General features: G+C 40.4%; 1 protein-coding gene across 1 annotated transcript in view; it reads right to left on the reverse strand.

Moving 5' to 3' along the window:
• TTLL5 (tubulin tyrosine ligase like 5) overlaps positions 1–21225 on the reverse strand; it is a 142605-nt gene that overhangs the window by 73944 nt on the left and 47436 nt on the right. Inside the window, exons 18-29 of the mRNA XM_059819381.1 lie at positions 20905–20996; positions 20243–20305; positions 19271–19309; positions 18173–18318; positions 16893–17184; positions 12639–12759; positions 10836–10982; positions 8479–8579; positions 5410–5543; positions 4681–4794; positions 3870–4280; positions 2382–2572 (exon numbers count right to left, since the gene is read on the reverse strand). Of these exons, the coding sequence (XP_059675364.1) occupies positions 2382–2572; positions 3870–4280; positions 4681–4794; positions 5410–5543; positions 8479–8579; positions 10836–10982; positions 12639–12759; positions 16893–17184; positions 18173–18318; positions 19271–19309; positions 20243–20305; positions 20905–20996 (1851 nt within the window). The remainder of the gene's footprint in view (positions 1–2381; positions 2573–3869; positions 4281–4680; positions 4795–5409; positions 5544–8478; positions 8580–10835; positions 10983–12638; positions 12760–16892; positions 17185–18172; positions 18319–19270; positions 19310–20242; positions 20306–20904; positions 20997–21225) is intronic.

A 21225-nucleotide genomic window follows, 5' to 3' on the forward strand; every position in this document is an offset into this window, starting at 1 on the left:
ACAATCTGAATTCTCATACTACGCAAGCTTCAGATTTCATCTCTCCAAAGGGATTACTGCAGAAACACAGCCTGGAGAATCACAGTAGAGAGCAGATGTCTAGAACTGAATGGATGCAGGCTCAGGTAGGAAATTCATTGTCATATAGAGCTCCAGCTCTAAACTTTTCATTGACTTGTGAATCCCTTTCTACATGGATCTTTTTCATGATGACAGAAGACCACCAAGACAAACCCAAGCCATGTTTCTATATTTCACTACAGAAGCAAAAGCCTGTACAAACACTGTGTAGCCGAATACAAAATATATCAAGGTCACTCAGAAAATCTACATTGTCTGCTAGGAGCTGAGGTCTTTATTGTTTGCTTGTCACAAAGAAGGGAATTAGCACCTTCATTCTCCTTCTATACACCTCCCACGTCTTCCATGGGAAAGTATCTTGGGAGAACCCAGAAGCAAAGAGCAATGCAGACACATTTACCACGATGAACACATTTCCAAAGCTACCACTGCTCTTCATAACCACTTTCAGACTTGAGTGTGCCTACACTGATTGACGGGTGGCTAAACAGGTTTCAGCCTCCACCATCTACAGTTATCAGAGTATGCTCCTTTGTCACCCAACACAGCTGTGCCCAGGAAGCTACCCAGCCCTTCCCATGTAGATCTTTGTGAATTCCTCTCTGGATTCCCCCTTCTATACTTCCAAATTTAACTAGCAGTAACTAGCTACGGTAGGAATAGAGAAGCTTAAAAATCATCTAATAGCTATATAGATGGCAGCAAGAGGACAACTTGGGTTCTCTAGACAGACCTAAGAAACCACAGCATTTGGAGCCAAGTGTGAATTGAGTGGTTTTAGGGAGAAAGTCTATTAATTTATTTTTAAAAGTTCTTTTCTGAAAAGACTGAAATTAAATAGATGCATTTCACTTTTTTCCCAAATATTTGTTAGATACTGATTTTTATCCAAGGAGGCAGTTTCCATCATATACTTAGTTTCAACATATCAGCATTTCCTGAATGAAAATGTTTCACTACCAGATTTTTTGAACAGTTTTACTAACAAAAGTTTAGCTTAAAAAAGCTGAATCCTGATTTCATTAAGAGAACCACACTGACAGCTCTAAATATTACTGGACAAGCAAACAAGCTTCTCCTGATGCTCCCCATACTACTTCAGGCTTTGAAACATCAAATTCTCCAAGCAGGGTCTGGCCTGACACAAGATCAGGCCCCAGCATCACTTGTATATTCAGTGCTCACGTTCCCTCCTGAGTCCATCAACAAGAAGGTGCTTTGTTTTTGTGACTTATCCTTTAAAGTTCAAGACCTATCTGCAAAGACCAGAGTGCCTGTGTTAGTTTTGGAACTGCCCAGACTGAATCAAAACCTTGAACTAGATGTAGAAGGGTCCAAAAATCTATTTAGGTTCCTAGAGATATAAATGCACCCCACCTTTTGAAAAAGAAACTGCCAATCACCTAACCAGATATTCAAAATCCGAACATAACAATAAAATTGAAGGAAGCAAAAGAAAAAGCAAACAGCAGCAGCTGTTGTAACCGTCAAACACGCCCCAGAAAACTTAGCAAAACATCACTGTTAAAGCAATACTTCCAAAATCAACGTATCAGAGCGAAGATATTTAAACTGTTTGTCCCTCATAATTAAAGAGGGAAAAAATTAACTTCCAAGGAAAAATGCCTATCCTGGAAAACCTCCAGTTGGCAGCTTAAGTAACTGAGAAGTGTCCAACTTGAACACCTTTGATGAACACAACTATAGCATATTATAAAGAAAAAAATGACTATGCATGTAGCCATTTAGGACATAACTCAAAGAGAAATATGAAACTAAGTGGAATTCTACAGGAAGCCAATGTAAATTTCATCTACACCACCACGTTTAGCAAAAGGATTATCATATCCCATGCTAGTAAAGACTTCATTATGTCTTTACAATGTTATTGGAATATAGAATTTACATCAGAACCCATTCTGCAGACTTCCATCCCCAGCATTGTGATGACACACTGGAGAAATGAGGAAGCAAATTGCATGGAAGCACAAATCTGAGCAGACTTGGTTTTATTGTTTAATAAGACCAAGCATGGATTTGTTTGTTTTTGGTTTTTTTAACATATTTTCTAATCCTCTGCCCAGTCTTGCTTTCTTCTATAAAAGGACTTTAGCAATGTTCTTGTCACGTCACAGAATATCAAAATTCTGGTCGCTGTAAACACTTCAAAACAACAATATGACAGAAATCAATTTTCATGAGATTTACTCCTTCCAGCATGTCTCAGCCCAGCGCTGACACAGAAGCCTGTGACAGACTTTCCTGTTGTCACAGGGACTCTAGCTTTACTGCTTACATACCTGCTGTGTAAGGAGACTCATGTGGCTTGGTGGGGAATACTGACAGGCTGCTTGCTTTTCTGCCAGCTGCTGCAGTTCTGCTGCTACCATACTGGGGCTATAACGTTTGCCCTGGGAAGTCGTATCTTCTGCATCTTTGTGTATCCTGGCTGAGCCCACACGCTGCCCACTTGGACTGCGATGGCACAAACCTACCAAACAAACATTTGGATATGCTTAGTGAACAGTATGTCAGACTCTCTCAGCCTGCTGACCACAGAGATACAAAAGCAGGTATGACACTATCTGCAGATTCTAGGGAGAATACAGCCTTCTACTCTGCAAGGGTATGGCTTATATGAGCTTTTGTCAATTCCAAACCCGTATTCTCTTCATCATAATGGCACCCAATTCCAGAGGATATTGGCTGCTGTTAGCTAAGTTAAATCTACAACGTTTTTCCTTAAACAAATGGATCCCGTTAAATAAGCTACTCAGTTGGGAAGTTAGATTTATTTTAATGCTAGAAAGGTGGTCAATATATATACAGCAACCCTAGTGAACATGTGCTGACCCTGATGTACAACCTAAAACAAATGTATACCACCATTAAACTCTAAAGTTGCATTGCTCAACTATGTTGTACCCCAGAATGGTAAATGAGAGGTCTCTAGATCGTGTTTATAAGATACTCTTGGATATGGCAGTGCTGAAAGGTCCTAGAGAACGAGATACACTAATGTTTCATTCAGGTTTTTCTGTTTTGGAGGTCTTGACACACCTTTAAGTATTCAACAATTATGAGGTTTTTGAGAAACACAGAACTAACAACAGCACATAGACTGAGACAGGACTTCTGCTAACCAAAACTACATTAAAATCACTAAAGATAAACGGGAAAATACACAATACTTCATTTCCCAGCTCTTTTCGAACAAGTTCAAAGGCTGAGTTCAAAGTTTGAGGCTCAGGGGAGACCTTATCGCTCTCTACAACTACCTGAAAGGAGGTTGTAGAGAGGTGGGTGTCAGTCTCCCAGGTAACAAATGATAGGATGAGAGGAAACGGCCTCAAGTTGTGCCAGGGGCAGTTTAGATAGCATATTAGGAAAAATTTCTTCACCAAAAGGGTTATCAAGCATTAGAACAGGCTGCCCAGGGAAGTGATTGAGTCACCACCCCTGGAGGTATTTAAAAGATGTGTAGATGTGGCACTTAGGGACATGGTTTAGTGGTGGACTTGGTAGTGTTAAGTTAACGGTTGGACGCAATGATCTTAAAGGTTTTTTCCAACCTAAATGATTCTATGATTCCCTGTTCATCTGCTCAATAAAAGGGCATCTTTGGCAAACAAGGGCTGCTTCCCGCACTCCTCCCTTCCATGAGAAATTTAGCACCATTCCACAAGACTCATAATTCTGGAAATGTAAAATTTCTACCTACTCCAGAAAAGAGATTACCCAATCTCTATACTGAACTAGCAGGTTATTATGCATCCCAGTACACTCACCTACTTTTGCAGAGGATGGCCGAGACAATCTTTGGCTGTAGATCTGAGCAGCTCTCTGGAAAGATGAGAATGGGCCAATGGTGTAGCTACCAGAATGACAACGATGTAACCCTGCAAAGCTAGAAGCCTCACTGGACACTGGGTTTGTGAAGACAGAAGAGCTGTCAGGAGCTGTGCTGTGTGAGGAGGGTAGTGGGGATGGGGACTGAAATAGCCTAGGACCAACTGGAGGAGCTGGCAATGAATGGTGACCAGGCACCTGTGAATTTTCAGAGGCTGCAGGTTGAAATGGTATCCAGGAACTGGTACTTCTCTGGAACGTGGCACCAGAAACAGAGGAAGAAGCACTAGGAGGGCCGCATCGAGGTAATTTCACTTCAGCATTTAAGGAGAAGGTGGGTCCTTCCGGAGCTACACAAAGATAATGAGCACACTACATGAGAAAAAGCTGATATTATCTGAAGGACCTGAAAAGCAACACACCAAAGATGCCTCTACTCAGACACACTGAAGCCAAAATTACCTCATCTACCAGCAAAGACAAGAAGAGGTTCTACATGATGAATACACTCTTTCAAAGCTTGCCATATCTAGATCTTCTCCCCCAGAAGAGCTACTAACTCTTTCATACTGCTCACTCTACAGTATCTTCTCTGGGGTTTAAAAGAAAAACCTGCAGAGTCTGCCCCAAAATTGGACATTTGAATCTCTCAGTTTGAACCCAAAGGTTCCAACCTTTGTTTAAAACAGTATTAAAAACAGTATATGCATTCATTACTTTTTTCTTGATGATTTAAGCTAGTTCACTTACAGGTTGATTTAACTTCTTTGGGTTTATAGCCTTTTAATGCTCCTTTTGCAGGCAGATCTACAACTGAATTTTTTGGCTGATCACCTTTTACTTTTTTCACCACCTCAGGATGCTCTATAACAAAATCAAGGAGTTAGGAAGTAGAACAATGCAAACTGTGATATCATTAGAACAGCACTGCAGAATTTAAATGTTGTTACAATCAACTTTCTTGCTAGTATTTACTGTAGACCATGCAAGTCTATTGATCACAATTGTGCTGTCATGTACAGCAGCATGGACTACTGGATATGTATGGTTGGCACTGCACTTCCTTCCATGGAACGCCTAATTAGGCTCAAATATACAGACTGCCCTCCAATGGGTATGCTCACTGTAGGCAGCACAATTTACAAGCCTTGATTTCTCTCATCCCTTACTTTGATTTCAGGATTCTCTGTTCATTTCAAATCTCAGTGCCTTCAGTTTGCACATTCTCATTTCAGTCATGAGCCACCATACCTAGTTCCTTATAAATGCTAGTCCAGATTCATCCCATTTCACTTCAGGCAAAGAAGGTAGGAGTGCAGTTACTCTAGCCTTCACATACAGAATCAGTTAAAAAAAAAAAAGATATGCAACCTCAAGAAACCTGAATAACATTCTGGAGGGGTTGTTCTCTTCCCACAGCCTGACATTAAACTGAATTTGCCCGGGCAACACCATCTCAGAACTGCCTGCAACACTTACCCACTTGAGGCTGTTTCTCTGACTGGTTACTGGTGTTCCTGGGTTTCGTGCTTGTAGAGTTTGTTCCTAGGAAGACACTTGCTGACTTGTTTCTGTGTGTGTAAAATGTCAGCACTTCCTCCAGGTCATTTTCACTACAATAAGGAGAGAAGAATGGATGTAAGAGAATTCTAAGCTTTTTTGCCTTCATATAACAATCAAAGACAAGAAACAATAAGGAGACTGAAGAGGGGAGTGGGAAAAAAAGGTGAGGCCAGACAAGCTAATGATTTGCTCAGTTCTGCAGGGTAAGAGCAGAAGGAAAGGAACATGCCTTGGTTAAACCTGAGATTCCCACTGAAATGCATTTTCTTATGCAGTAGAAAATTCAAGGCATTCAGGAGCCTTCCCAGGATAAAGAGCAAGAGAAAACTCCAACAAATTTTGGGGGAGATCAGCTCAACAGGAGACATTCAGTTCACAGCTAAATTTGTGAATCTTCCCCAGATGCTCTCTAGAACAAGCAGCTATCATGTTCATGAGAGAACTCAGCTCAGCCTCTGTTTTATAGTTATCATTAGTAGTTTCAATTCAGCAGTGTCAGGAGAAGAAGAAAGAGGAGGGAAGAGCTTGTTAATTAGCCAAAACTACAGGACAAACATAACAGTCAATATTTTTGTGAATCTCACAAAACTTCCATACATTTCTCATTTTCTTTACAAAAAGAGAGTTTAACTGCCCCAATGCCCTAGCGATCTGTTGGTCCCAAACCAGTACCAGTTACTTGGCCATTCATATTAGAGCTTGTGCACGCTGCAATTCTAATTGTTCTGATATCTAACATGGTTTCTTTTTGCTTTATAGTGTTGCTTCAGCATTAGTGAGTGGGTATATGGCAGAGCAAACACCAAAAGCAAGAAGTATAGCGACAGTAACACTACAAGAAAACATAACACAGGAATATAAATTTGCATAGCAGCAGTTATAATCCTTCAAAATGTCCTCTGTGTATCACACTTGTACTAGTCTTAGCTAGCCTGAGCTTTGGTAAAAGCAATGTCTAAAGCTGATCCCACTGGAGTTCAGACCTTCAGGGCATGCTGCAAAGATCACCTTTTCTCCCAAACCAATGAGAATAGAGGTGAAGAGGAAATGTAAGAATGAAAAGTTGTTGGTGGAAAGGTGCTTTAAGCTTTTAAGTGAATTTACCGGCATAAGTATATACTTTTACATTGCACTAAGGATGTGTAGAAGCAATAGTTGTAGCTTGTGTATAACTAAACACAATGCCATCCATGTGATATCAAAGTTAGAGAGTCAATGACACAATCCCAACTATTAAGTGGCAACATTTATTACCCATTTTCTCCAGCATTGCATTCACTGTACTGCAGAACAAAGTGGAAATCTATCCCCTTTGTTTGGCTCCAACTGATTTAAGCTTCAAGCACAGCGCAAAGTAGTGTCAGATACCAGAGTTTTCAAACATACTTGATACTTCATAAGAAGCAGAAAGATCATCACTAGAAATTGCCTGATCATTGGCAAACTAGCTTTTGCTGTTCTTTATCACTCAGGCAGATGATCCAGCAAAAATCTCCAGCCCCAGCCTAGACTGTGCATCAGGCCATGATAGCGTGGTAGCCAATAACATGGAAATAGAAGAGTATGCAGTTCTGCCCCAAACAGCCATATCTTAGCATTTCCGGCAGAAAGCAAAGTGACCTGCTCTAGGAGGCAACAGTTATTTTAGTGGCCAGAGATGTGAGAGAACCAAGAGCATACCATAGGCCCATGTAATCTGCATTTCTAGTGACAGGAGTAGATGCTATGGTATATGGTAGTCAGACATCTTGAGTATCATTCTTTTATAGAACTCTATCTGAAAAGCAGTGAAATTTTTCTTGGAGCCTGTAAATCTGTTGCAGTAACAACTCCATCAATTATATCAGCAAAATGTAAAATTCATTGTTCTCATGAGAATGTAGCATCAAAAGAGACTGTGAAGACTCCTGAACTTAGTTAAGAAGCTTCAGCTATCACCCAGTTCTAATCAGTCACTAAGAGTGCTATCCAAACAGAGAAAAAGAAAGAACAGTTTCGTAACTGATCATGAAAAAGAAGCAGTGACTGTCAACCTTCCCAGAGAAGACAGGAGGCATTGAAAAGGCAGGTGAACTCCACCCATCCAGATATTGACAGGGGTCCTTGCCCATATAGGCATGTCATATACGGGTCGAATAAAGGAGTCAAAAGGAATCGGGTTTTGTGCTCAAGAATCAGAGACTTTGAGGATATAATTCTGGCTCACTGAATAATTTCAGACCTCTCCATCGTCAGATAGCTATATCATCATTGTTTTTCATACAAGTCTACAATCCATAAAGAGTATTTACCTATTTTCAAAATAGGTTTCCTACCATACTCTTGTAGGTTTAAGGCAGATAAAGTTCAGAGCATGCACAGTTAGAAAATGCTGCTTTTTCATTGTGAAAGTAACTGCTTGCACTGAACTGCCTTAGCAGGCCAAATAAGAGGCTAGGCTGAAGACAGGGAGTCTAACTCCCTTCCTGCCTCATCTCAGAAAGTCCAGACCTGGAGAGTTCCTGAAGAGAGGCAGCAAGCAACTGATTTGTTTCTGAGAGCAGAAACTTGAGAGCCAGAGCTGCAACAACTGTTCAATCACAGCAGCTCAAGGCCATCCGAGCAGCAGCTCTAGTTTTGTTCTCCTTCCAAAGTACTGCTGCATTTGCTCCAGCATTACAGGAAAGACGACCATTAGCTCACCAGCATCAGCTTGAAATTTACACAGACCAGGGCAACCACTGCTGTCCTTTGGTAATCTACTTGATGGCCAAAACATCTCTTGTATGTCCTTTTCTATGCACCTGATGCTACAAGTGTTTTGTTGCTGGAAGGAAGAAAAAGAGAAAAGACAAGCTCTCTGTCCCCCAGCAAGAGCAGGAGCTTCGGTCAATAAAGGTATCTAGAGGTCTTTAGGTCAATCAACCTTTAGATCATCTTTAGAACAATCCCATCAACTTCAGGCCTGGAAGATCCTTTATCAAAGGGAGTAAAATCCATTCCTACCTTGCTCTGGTAATAAAGTTCTGAAAACCTTCAGGATTCACTCCCTCCTCCTCCTCTTCCTGTTTCTTTTTCGATCGCTTCTGAACCATCTGCTCCGTTTCCTGTTAATAAGCAGTATCAGTAAGTGTCTCTTTGTAGTTACTTTACATTCCACGGCATAGCTACAGCTCAGAGAAGACAAAAATCAATTCCATGGGATCTAAGAAAAAAGAATGTCAACTCCAAAGATCCAAGTTATAAGTATTTCACTATGTGCAACAGAATGGGTAAATTACAGAGACCCCCAGAGACAGCATGCTAAGCATACACTAAACTCCTCATTCCTCCACCAGACATAACTTACTAGAACTGATTTGCTGAGAAGAGGTCAAGTCTTCACAAATATGTGCTGCTCCTTCAAATATACTCTTTGCTGGGATATAAGGAAGTATGGAGGGGAAAAAAAAATTCTTCACAGATATTAGGTCTCCTTTCTACTTTTGCTGTTTCTGTCACAAATACAAAATTCCTCAAAATAGCTTTTATTTGAGCACCTGTCCCAAAAGGAGATCTTGAGGGAAAAAGGAGGACAAAAATATAAAATTATATTAAAGAAGCTCAATCAAGGAGGTCTGCTGAGGGCATCCACATTTCCTACTGTAAACTAGGAGTTCTCCTCTTGAGTTTATTTCTCTTGTCATACAGCAAATTGCCAAGGGCTTATCTACATACCAAAAATATACTGCTTTAGCAAAAGCAAAGAAAGTAAAACAATACAGCCTGTGGCAAATACGCATTTATACACTGAAATATACTGGAATAAAGATGGTAAGCCCTTGTGTGTGAGAATGGGAGCAAGCTTCAGCTATAAATGGTCTTTCTATTTTATACCAGTAGAACTTGTTGACACTAGATGTTGTACTGATACAAATATTTTTGTTAATTAAAAAAACCCTACAGTCCTGTCTGAAATACCAATACTAACATACAAGCTTTATCTGACCAGACTTGACCACTTCATTGCTTCCTACTGGTACTCTGAGCATTCCCAGGATGAAAGGGTCAGACATATCTTTTGAAAGATAATTCAAGAGGGGGAAGAAAAAGCCACTCTGGGACATGTCGCTACCCTTTACTACTTAAGTAAAAGTCTGGACAATATGTGATCTGTTTTACTTAGTTTGCTGGAGGTAGTATTTTTTCTTCTGTGTCATTACAGAAGATACATCATGGCTAGTAGGAGTACCCTACTAAATCTGAGGTTACAGGTCAGTGAAAGAAGTCCCTATGTTGGAATCAGACATCAAAAACGCTCATAGTCTAAGAAGCTCTCAATGGCTTAAACGTGCACATCCTAAAACCTCAAGTGATCTGTTCTCACTTGTTTTAACTGAGAAAATATGTTTATGCACTGATTTATTACCAGTTACACAGCTTTATTTTGTGAATTTACTCAAGAGTTAGCAGAAAATCCTGATGTTTTAACACAATTTGAGTGGAAATTATATCCAAAGCAGCTGCGTTCTTCACTCACCACAGAGCCACCCAAGCGTTTTGTGGTTACTCCTAACACAGTAATTCAGTGAGCATTAGGCATACTAGGCACTCCCTGGAACAGATTTGGTTCAATACCAACCTTGCTTTGACAGATCAAGTTACCAGATGTCAGTTCCAACACAGTAATGTAAGTGAACATCCTCTGCTAACGAGTAGGAGCTCGGAGGCCTGTGTGCACAGCAGCTTCTGAAAGCAAAATTTTAAACTACCCTTGTTCTAACACTAAAGAAATGCTAAGGGGCAAAAGAAAGGGGAAGCTGTTCTTGCAAAACAAAAATTGGCATGAAACCACTATGCTAAGAACAGCATCTTCCATATCTAAAGAGGTGAAAATTATTTAAATTAGGACCTACTTCTCCTTATCACTGAGCATGCAGAGTCCCATACTACAGATAGGTAGCAGTCCCCCAGTATACCAAACAAATGGTAAAATACATATTTCATACTGTTCTGTATAAAAAAATTATCTCTAAAGAAGCATCATAAAGATAGGGAGAAATGGGAAGAGGCATTACAAAGCACTAGAATCGAAGACAAGCCAAAGAAAAAGCAAACTGCCAGTTAAATTCCACTTCATTTCAACACTTTTTACTTTTATGCACATGATTACCGGACTGCATATATAATGTAGTAATACTGTTGTCTATCTGACAATTTGATCAGACAAACTACCATTACTGGATGCGCAACAGCAAACAGACTATGTAAGTTACAGAACAGAGCCTTTAAAACAGCCTGCTGTCTTGACTATGACAGCAGCCAGCAGGACGCACTTTAGAAGAAGAGAACAGAAACCAAAAGAAGGATCAAGAGTTAGTCACCTTGTTATAACAGATTATGAACTCGCCCAGCTGGTGAGCCAGGATACGACGACGATCATTTAGTCCTATACGACTGCTGGGGAGCAGCATCCTCAAGGACTGCTGAAGATTGCTGGCAGCTCGTTTCAGAAAGCGTACCACAAGCTCCTGCAAGGAAAAGAGATGGAGTTAACAATGGACCAGCTGCCAGAGGTGGGGAGAAGAGAACAGAGGTACTATAGCAGCTAACGACTGGCAAGAACTAAACACACTGTCCTGAGAAAATGAGCTGACAACTGGCAGGCATTCTGCGATGTGCATTTTTAACATAGCCCTACAAATCCAAGGTGGGGGGAGAAGAATGATGGTGTGCCTTGCCTGATGTTGGTCAGGATTAGGAACACCCAAGGAGTGTTTGTCTGAAAAGCATGGTAGATGAACAAAAAAACAAGCAGCAAAAAGCAGCAACAACACAGAATAACCTGTAAAGTTCAATACCTTAGGAGAATGTTTCTGAAAAAACAACCTGCAATGTGTTAAAGAAGGCCTGTGATGAAGTGTACTGACATAAAACCCTCTCAGCACTATCACAGGGAAGGGGATCTTGATCAAATATCTCCACTACAGTGATGTAGCCCCATTTCATCACTTTTCATGTATACATATACACTACTGCCACAGTCTCTCCACAGCAACAGATGACTACATCTACAGCCATGTAATTCCACTCCCCCACCACATCTGTTTGACCCTTGGTGGGGGAAACATATGGCAAGGCAGATCCTAAGGAGAGATGCATCCTGTGGGTGTTTCTGTCCCCCCTCTGGATTTGCTTTTGGTTAGGAGCCCTGCTAATGCATAAATGAGCAGCCTCACAGCCAAACTATTGGATTTCACAGCTCGTCTCTCACTGCCATTACTCCAGGCTGGTTTGATCTGTTATTTTAAACATTATTTTTCACAGTACAATGGACAAAGTGACTCTCAAAAAGCCAGTTTTAATTTCCACTTGGAAAGAGCAGGGGTAACTTTTTCCACTGAGTCAACTGATTATTCTTGACACACCATTTTATCTCTGAACTGCACTGGCTGTTTCCCTGCAACATGCATTCAGCAAGAATACATTTGGACTTGCAGAAAGCTCAAGAGCCTACTGTACAAAGCTCCTTTAAGAAGGTTTGTGAGGGAATCTGGGCTTGCTGTACTCTTTAAATTGTATATACATCAAATATAGGGCCTTAAAATACTGCCTAGAAAAATTCATCATGTTTTGGGGTGGTTTTGTTTTTGTTTTTAAAAAACAACACCTATGCTAGAACGTAACTTTCTCTCCTCAGTGGCTTTTACTTTTTTCCTTCTACCTAGAATGCAAGGAAGACTCCTAAGCACAGATGCCTGCAAAGAGCAAAACAATACATAGGAGAAAAAGCTTAACTGGGTACCTGTTCTATTTGAGTAGATACATACTTAGTTTAATGCAGCAGAAACCAGATACTGCCAAGTAATCTTAAACAATCTTAGAGAGAAGAATTCAAAAGCAGGTAAGGTCAGAGATCAGTGAAGGAGAACCAGTGAAAGATCCGAGCAGCCTGAATGTCAACCAGACTCTAATCATTAGGAGCTGTCTACTTTATCACTACTCAGATGTCAGTCAGCAGTCCTGCTTTGTCTATGTATTAAAAATATAGCACTGGCAGATGGACAAAGATAGACAACTATAATCTCAGTTGGACTACAGTTCTTCCAAGGATGGGAAGTGACCTCAAAACTCTCAAGAGAGATTTCAGCTTGGCTTCTCAGTCTGGCCAACACAAAGCTTCTTACCATTTGCTCATCCTCTTTGGCAGCCCAGGCAGGATTCTGGATCTGGTCACCAGCCTCCTTCATCAGTCGCAACTGAACATGCTGTAGATAGGCAGAGAAAGCCCTGCGAGCTTGCACTTTGCTGTGGACCAAGAGAATCAGTCAGCTATACTTCTGAGGAGTAATGGGAACAGTTAGAGCAGTCAGGCACAGCTTATGGACCAAAATACAATGAGCAAGGACCTCCCAGGTGCACAAATATTGAAGCTGAAGGGAAGGACGACACCTTCACCCCACCAGTATTTTCAATGAGACCTTCAGTTCACCAAGATGGGAGAGGTATTGCAGGAGATACAAAAGACACTCTACGTTTTCTAAGATAATCTCTAAAAACTGAACGCTCTCCTTGCCTTTTCACAGCCTTAGCTCTTTCAAAAGCCAATAACATGAACTTCAGCAAAACTGTGTATTTTTAAACCAAATTCAAGGCTCTCTTGGGCCTCTGTCTTCACAAGCATTTTGAACAACACCACAACAGACCGTAAAATAAAGAGCTTGGTATTGGTGCCAGAATATAACAAAGGCCCTGCAATTCCCATTGGAAATGAAAGAAATAAATCTGTGAAAGTGAGCTCTTCCCCTGCTGCCCCAAGGACAGAAGCCAAATTTCATTGAGCAAGGCACCACTGAAGAATGAAAGAACATCAGCAAAATCTGCTGTGCAGCTGGCTGAACATGTTGGGAAGCTGTGAGCATGAACTGAGGAGAGAAGGAGAGAACTGGTGTAGGACTGGGAGGGACACATTGCTTCCTCATTCCCTCACAATGGTAGTCACTTCAGCGTATGCATCTGTTGTGAGAGAAATTGTCGAAAGTTTTGCCTAATTCTGTTCATTCTCATCTTGGCCTAAACCCTCTTCTCCAACATTCTGCTCTCCCAGTCTCCACTCTTCCTCGTAGTTTTCACCATAGTCACTACAAGCTGTCCCTTGAATTGCCAAGCATAATTTCTCTTTTCCTTTTCATAAGGATGTAGAAGCAGATGGGCTTTAGTGTCTGTGACAAATTCCCCTTCTATCATAGGCAATGTCCTAATCTTTTCTATAAAATTATCAAGTTTCGTCTTAAAACAAACAGAGTTTTCAACCCATTACTTTCCTGGAATATTATTCCAGAACTTACTGTTCTAATAATTAGGAACCGTCTTTTACTACCCAGCCTAGCTTCATTCATGAGCAGTTTATATTTGCTTCTTCTTTCTCCAACATTGTCCTGTATCTTAAATAATTTCATCCCTGATAGGTCTCCTACCTTGAATGTATTTATTAACAGCCATTACATACTTTCATAGTTTTCATTTTATTAGTGTGAACTATCCACATCTTTCAGTGTCTTCTAACAAAGCACCCACACTGGTGACATGATGAGACTAGCAGCTCATATCCACCTGTTTCACTCACAATTTACCTTCCACGAACATGGGTGATAGCAACTGTATGCAATATTCCACATGAAGTCTCAGATGTATCTCAAGGGATAAACCATAGACCACATTTGGTGTTTTCATGCATGCATGAGCTAGAGCTTCGCAAACCTCCTGTGATCAACAAGCATGAAGATATTTTTCCTCATAATTGATTTCCAGTTGATGAACACCCAGCTGATACAATTTATAGCAGAAATTCTTAGTTGTTAAAAGCATGCCCTTGCACTTCGTGCTACTGAATTTCATCCTAGTTATATTATTCCTATCCTCAAGGTCATCTAGTTCTTCCCATATTTATTCTACTACTTTTCTCTAATGGTAATGACTCCCAAATCTTTTCCATCAGCAAGTTTCATTAGCACATTTCTACATTTTGTGTCATTCTTGAATTGGTTATTAAAATCAGCCTCAGACTGATTCCTGAGGAACCTCACCATTTTTTCCTCTACTTGTTATCTGCTTCTTCGGAATATTCTCACATGCTTATATGGTCCTCATGACCCCATGTACACAAGTCCCTAAAACTGCATTAAAAACTCAGTCCAGAAATTTAGTCTTCCGGTTTTATGTCTGTAAATTTCATGAACACTTTGTTACAGTGTTACACAGAAATCATACAACATAGAAGCACTTATAGACATCAATGCATCAATTTAGATAAGAATTGAAGTTAAAAAATACATTAAAAGTATCCATGCATCTGCTTAATCACTAGCTTTTGATGCTTCTGGAAGACCATGCCAGGCCCAAAGAGGGGCTAAGCAAATGATGAGTTCACAAGAGTCTCAGATTAACATCCTCTGTGGATAGCTGTATCAGTACTGCAGTAACTAAAACATGATAGAAATACCTGGTTACAAAATTCCTGTCTTCCAGTGAACTCCAAAATGCACAGAAGGCCTTGTAACACCTCCGAGCTCTGTATACTGCTAGTCTCCACATCTACCTTCTCTTCCCACATGTGTGGAACATCAGGAGAACACTCTGAACCCTGACTAAGAACTAATACTCTATACATCAGGCCACCATATATCAGAAAAAGCTCTCCCCTGAGAGCTCCCTAGGGCTGCCATGTTTGTTTTAGGTGTAACTCAAATATCTGGTGACCAGGAGTTCAAGATTTGTGCTGGTAGGAATTAAGGACCCCCTGTTATCAACATTAGCACAGTAATACAATTCTTGCCTGCACCTGATACTTCTGTGATTACAAAATGGGGAACTGAAGAAGGTCTTTGTATAATACTGCCTCTCCTCCAGTGTGTGCAATATTGAAACATGAGGCCTTAAATGCAGGAACAAGTAACTCCCCTTTCTTTTTACTTCCCTGGGAATGCACAGTTGGTGGAACATGTTTCATTCGACTGTCACCTCTTCACCAGTAACACCCAATGCGTGGAAGGCAGAGAAATTGCCTCATTAGGCCGACTAAAGGAGAGAGAGAAGTCCTACCACTTACAAAAACTGACTAAACAGGCCTGGGTTTTTTTGGATGACAATTTCATTACTTCAGCTCCTCTGTGTGTTGACCCCACAAGCAAAGCTTTCATCAATGACAGATTAGATGGGGCCAAGCCCAGCACAATCCTGGACCATGAGGTCACCACAAGCCTTACACACTTCTGTGGGGAATCCCAACAGTACTGGATGCTGAGCAAGATTCTGCCAGGAACACCAGACAGAGCTTATGTTCTTGGCAGGAGTCAGTTCTATATATAAGTAGATGACAGCATTGCTATGTTTGTCCTCAAAACAGATTTCAGAATCTTTCCTGTCAGGACAGCAAATGTCCTTGACCCAAAAAGACATCAGAACAATCCCCAAATCCATTTGATAATTCATAAATCCTCTCAGAAACTAAACTAAGAAAGCAACAACAAGCAACAATTATTTTCTCTACCTTTGGGCATTTTTCACAGAAAACATAATGCTGCTTCTTATCTAGAAGATGTAAAATCCCCTATGCAGATATATATTATCACTCTTTTTGCCCTTCCTGCCCATCTGTAAATAGACAGTTTTACTACCTACATTTAAGGGGAGGATCATGCTTCTAAACATCTAGTAGGACCCTGGTTGGTGTTGTTCTATACAATCTCCTCCAACACCTCTCTCTTTTTCAAGCAACAGAGCCATGCATCAGAACATACTCTGCTCCACACTGTCAGGCTCCACTCAACAGCAGGCAGTGAGATGTTTCAGTAACTTGTCACTCTCAAATGACCCCCTGTCTTCTTCTCAGGAGGTGATGACCTTGAGCAAAAATTATTATTAGAGGTAAAAATTCTATCACCAAAAATAAAAGCACAAAAATGAGAAAACTAGATTTGTGGAGAGGCAGCACTGAGGTATTCCTACTCAACCTTTCCTGGATAGTTTAAAATATGTTTATACCCACTTCTTTGGAAATGCAAAGACTGAAAAGATGACTTTTAGAATTCAATAGCAGGCATCCTGCATTAAGACAGAGAGGCTTTTTAGAAGTCTGAGTTGACTAAAGAACAGTTTACATCACCAGATTAAAGAACAGCAATGGAAACTACGGCTTGTGCTTTATACTGATCCAACAGGTCAGGCATTTAGGTAAACAGTCAATCTTTGCAACTATCTCCCTTCTGTGCCAACTAGTTGTTAAGCCAGTCCACAGTTAGACAAAAATCCGGGCCCCTTTCTCTAGGGTCCCCCTATCTCCTCACACTCATTACTAATGTGGCACTAAGTGTACATCCTCCATATTTTAACCAGTATTAGCTGCTAGTCAAAACTCAAGGCAATATGCAGAAATCTCTCACCTCAGGTTTCCATGCTTCTGAAGAATCTGCAGCAAGTTAAACTGAGATTCTGAGTCTGTTTTTTGAAGAAACGGCTCTCCTCCATCTCCAGTTTTCTTGTCAAGTTTTTTTGGCAACCTCTCCTTACAAGTAGTTTTCACCAAGTCAGAGAGCTTTGGCTTGCTTTTCACCTGGGTGTCCAAAAGAGAGCCAGCAGTTCTATCTAGCTCTTCATCTTCATCTGCATCCACCTCCTCTTCCTCCTCACCTTCTGTGTCTGACTTGTGGGACAGCTTTGTTGGTTCTGATGTCCCTGTAACAGAGGAGAAATCACCTACACTGGTTAAGCAAAGAAAGAAGTGGAGAAGACTGTCCTTTGGTTTACTTCTAAACTCTTTTCTGCTAGGACAGAACACAACAGTTTTAGAATAGCATCTTAAGTATCGCTGCCCTTTATTATTCTTTCTGTCTTTCTGCTTGTGTATCAAACAGTTAAGAAGCCCATTTTCCTAATATCAGAGAAGACAGACCAAAATTCTTGTCTTTACAAATAAAAAAAAAATCAAGCAAAGCCATTTTCCTATATTTTATCCTGATTCTTACATATACACTGCCATATATATACGCTCATACTTGACATATATACTAATTTTTTGTATTTTTTGGTGTTAGAAAAACCAAAGCTACGAAATCTGAACTTCTACATGTGCCAGTAACATGCACCAAAAATAATTTTCTAACATACAATCTCTCCCATTGCAGTCAGTATCACATAGCTACTAGAAAGAGTTTAGAAAATGGCTTCAGGAACAGCCACTTGTGAGGACCATTCACCTCTGTATCCTTTTTTTTCCCCCCCACATCAGCTTGGATAAGAAGGATTTCTCTCTTTCCAACAGTTTAGAGTCACTGCTGTGTAGGAGAACCAGCCTGGAAGGTCCTAAGTTTTCATCTTCCTCTGAAAAGCCAGAAGACTATAGAGGCACACCTACTATTGAATTCTTGTACACAAAATGCAACTGCAAGCTCATCTTAAAGAAAATATTGATTACCTTTAGTCATATACATGGGGATGGGGAATGGTGGGAATTAAATTCTAGGCACTAAGGCAGCAGGAAGCTCAGAAGAGAAATGAAGTGAGAACTATTAACACTTGAAAATAAAACTATTAACTTCAACCTGTGAATCCCTTCAGGGACTACAAAGGCCAGAACAACCCCATTCACACACATTTCAAATGAAAAAGTCCTTGCTTGCTTGTTTTTGACTAGCTGCTCATCTAAGACCCTAGCCACACATACCTGATGATCTTGTCCGTGCTGCTCTAGCCTTGCCATGACATCGCCGGCGCTTCCGTAACTCCAGTGAAACAAGCTTTCGCTCATAAAAGACAGCATGAGAGTCTACAGCTTCCAGCCTTATATCCAGCCTTCCATTAAGACCTGCTCTGGAAATCGTAATACAGAGACATCCTCAATTTCCCTTTATACTTCTCTCCCTGATGATACGAGAGACTTAGTAGGTGAAATTTCTCCAAGAAATAGTTCTCCTGACCCAGGGAAGAAATATTTATGATCAGTCTAACTTTGCTCTATTTAAAGCCTGCAAATGCTGGGAGTCTTGCAAGTACTTTATAGAACATCATCTCTCAAATCCCCAAAATGCACTTATCTAGTGTCATGCTTTCATGACTGAGTAGCATCTGCCCATCATGCAGCAGCTCAAGGTATAATTAATGGAGAAAAAAAATCAAAATGCAAGAGTACAAAACAATGGAGGGGAGTGGGAACAGAGCACGTGGACCTGAGTCCAGTCTTCTGAACCTTTTATGCAGACATCTCGTTCTTCACTGTTTGATCAGAGATAAGAATTTTAACATAATTTAAGTGAAAAATTACAATGTTTCTACAAGTTCTGCCTAAACTAAGGGAGAAGGAGCCCTGCCAGATTCCTTAAGGGAGACAAAACATAACAACTTTCTGCCAGTGCACAAAGATCCAGCAAAGTGCTCTTTATGATATAATTGGGAACATCCACAGAAAATTCCTGTTCCTACATTTATCTTTTAGATCTAGCAAAGTGAATATATGGGTATATGAAGTCCAAAACCCTCATGCATTGCAGGATCTTTTGAGAGCTCAATGATGGATCTTGTCATTATGGTAGGAATGCCAAAGTAGGAAGCCTAAGCGGAGCAATTTTAAGGTCCAATCCAACAAAACTTAAGCGCTTCACACGTTAGGATGCTCTTTGCTCACTGTATTTACTTTTCCAAAATTAGTTTGATGGATTTCAGGTAGAAAAGGTGTTGACTCAAGACTTGGAAGATGAAGCTGTGGAAGTCTAAATTTAAATTAAATCCCACAAAGTACAAATTATTTAATTAAGAAGCCATTTACCGGGATTTCCCAGTGATGAAGTCTCTTGTCATCTTGCCCCTACAAAGGGAAAAACAGCAAATATTACCTTCTATTCTGGATCATCGACCGGATTAAAAAGCCTCTGAAGTCTTTCATATGTACAATGAAAAGGCCAAATTTACAGAATTCCTTGTAAGTTCTATCTTAAAGGGGGAAAAAAGGCTCCAAAAGAGGAAATCTGAGCAGCTATTCTGCAATTGATGCTTTCATCTGTCTGGCTTAAATTGGAGGTGGTGTCATTTGGAGCTACCCTCTAGACACATCCCTGAAAGTACACAGCAAAAAAAAATAAATATTGCAAGTGCCGATGCAGGAAGAGCTTCTGTAAATATTGTCTCCTCAGTCAGCAACCTTATCCTTACTCTGCAGTTATTTTATTGTGGATCTCACATTTGGATAAGAAAAACCATTGAGAAGGAAGGGTGTTAAACACAGTGAAAGATACTGCATACGACTCTCAATGGAAGCTCAGCTAGTGGTGTGAACTGCCATTTCCACCCAAGCACAACCCAGAGAAAGAGGCATCAAATCATGCTTGCACCGGTCAAGAGATAGGGATACTAAACCTTTGGAGTAAATTTCAGTGCTTACTTTACATGGGGACAAGCTCTAGTATGACTTTAAATTTGAAACAAAAGGTAAGCAAGGATCACCTATCATCCCTTCCTAGAGAAGGGTAGGTGCTTGAAGGTTTTTCATGTCTATAGTCATCTTTTTACTCCAATGACTCCCACGCTTCTTGTGTATTGTCCTTTTTGCCCTTGGATTCAGAAGCGCAACATGTAAAAACAGGAGAAGCCTCCACAGTCACTGGCACACTAAAGAGATGCGCAACTATTACCACCCCTGTAAATCACAGAATGGTGTTCATAACGTTAGATAAGTGAGGACTCAATCCTTTTCATGCTGTTTGTGCCTTTTGCCTCCTTCCCAAATAGAAAAGCTTTCTACCTGTCCTGAAACAGACGTGTAGCCAGCATGTGGTTCATTGATGTCTTGTGCTCTAAAAAGGATCTAGAAAAACAAAATACAGGATGTATCAAGATAGAGTGCAACACAACGAAAGGCAGCATAATACAGAAATAAATGATTTATAAAAAACATCCCAGAAGTGGATTGAAACAATATGCTGTACCATAACAGAAAAGAGGAAAGAAGGAGAGCTGAAGTTCCTGGTGAGGCAAAAGCCACAGAGAAACATTACAGATTGGAAAAAAAAATTAGAAAAGCATAATATAGTATCACTCACAGGACGAGTCCTATATTGTCTTCACGGCCTAATGACAGAGTACACAGTATGTGCAGCTCTAGGATGTAAAAGCAGATAGCAGGAATGGATTATCTGAAGTGAAGACATTTTTATTCTGGCAGAAAAGTAACACCAGAAACAATGCTTGATAGCCTCCCATGAGGTGCAGTTGGGCAAAGCAGCAGAAGTTAAAAACAAGGGATCAGAAAAAAGCATCCTCAACACTAAAATAAACTACCAAAACCCTCAATATGTGTCTTTCTGATTGCTAAGCTTGTTGACATATGTACACCTAACACAGAATACCCCTCAACACAGAGCATCAGTGCAACACTGAGCCATCCTATTGGATTCTTATTCTTACCCATAAAGGTCCCATGTTAATGGGGTAGGGAATATCCGGATGAAGCCTCCTCTCCGTTCATTCTCCTCTCTCACTCGACGAAGAACTTTTATCTTGGAATAAAAAGAGAAAAAAGTAGCCAGCAAAATAGATACAATGAAAAATGAACCCTAGAAAAATCTGAGTTTCATAGGACAAGACTATTATTGCAGTCTTGGAAGTGAGCTGGGTACATATGATATTCTTAAGCAATTTTATCATGCATTTAAATTCTGAAGGAGTTTATCATTGCTTGGAGCACATATGTATGCCTGGCATGACTGAGAGCAAGGGCAGTACCAG

Source organism: Gavia stellata, chromosome 7 (assembly GCF_030936135.1).
Source record: "Gavia stellata isolate bGavSte3 chromosome 7, bGavSte3.hap2, whole genome shotgun sequence".
In the NCBI taxonomy this organism is placed as follows: domain Eukaryota; kingdom Metazoa; phylum Chordata; class Aves; order Gaviiformes; family Gaviidae; genus Gavia; species Gavia stellata.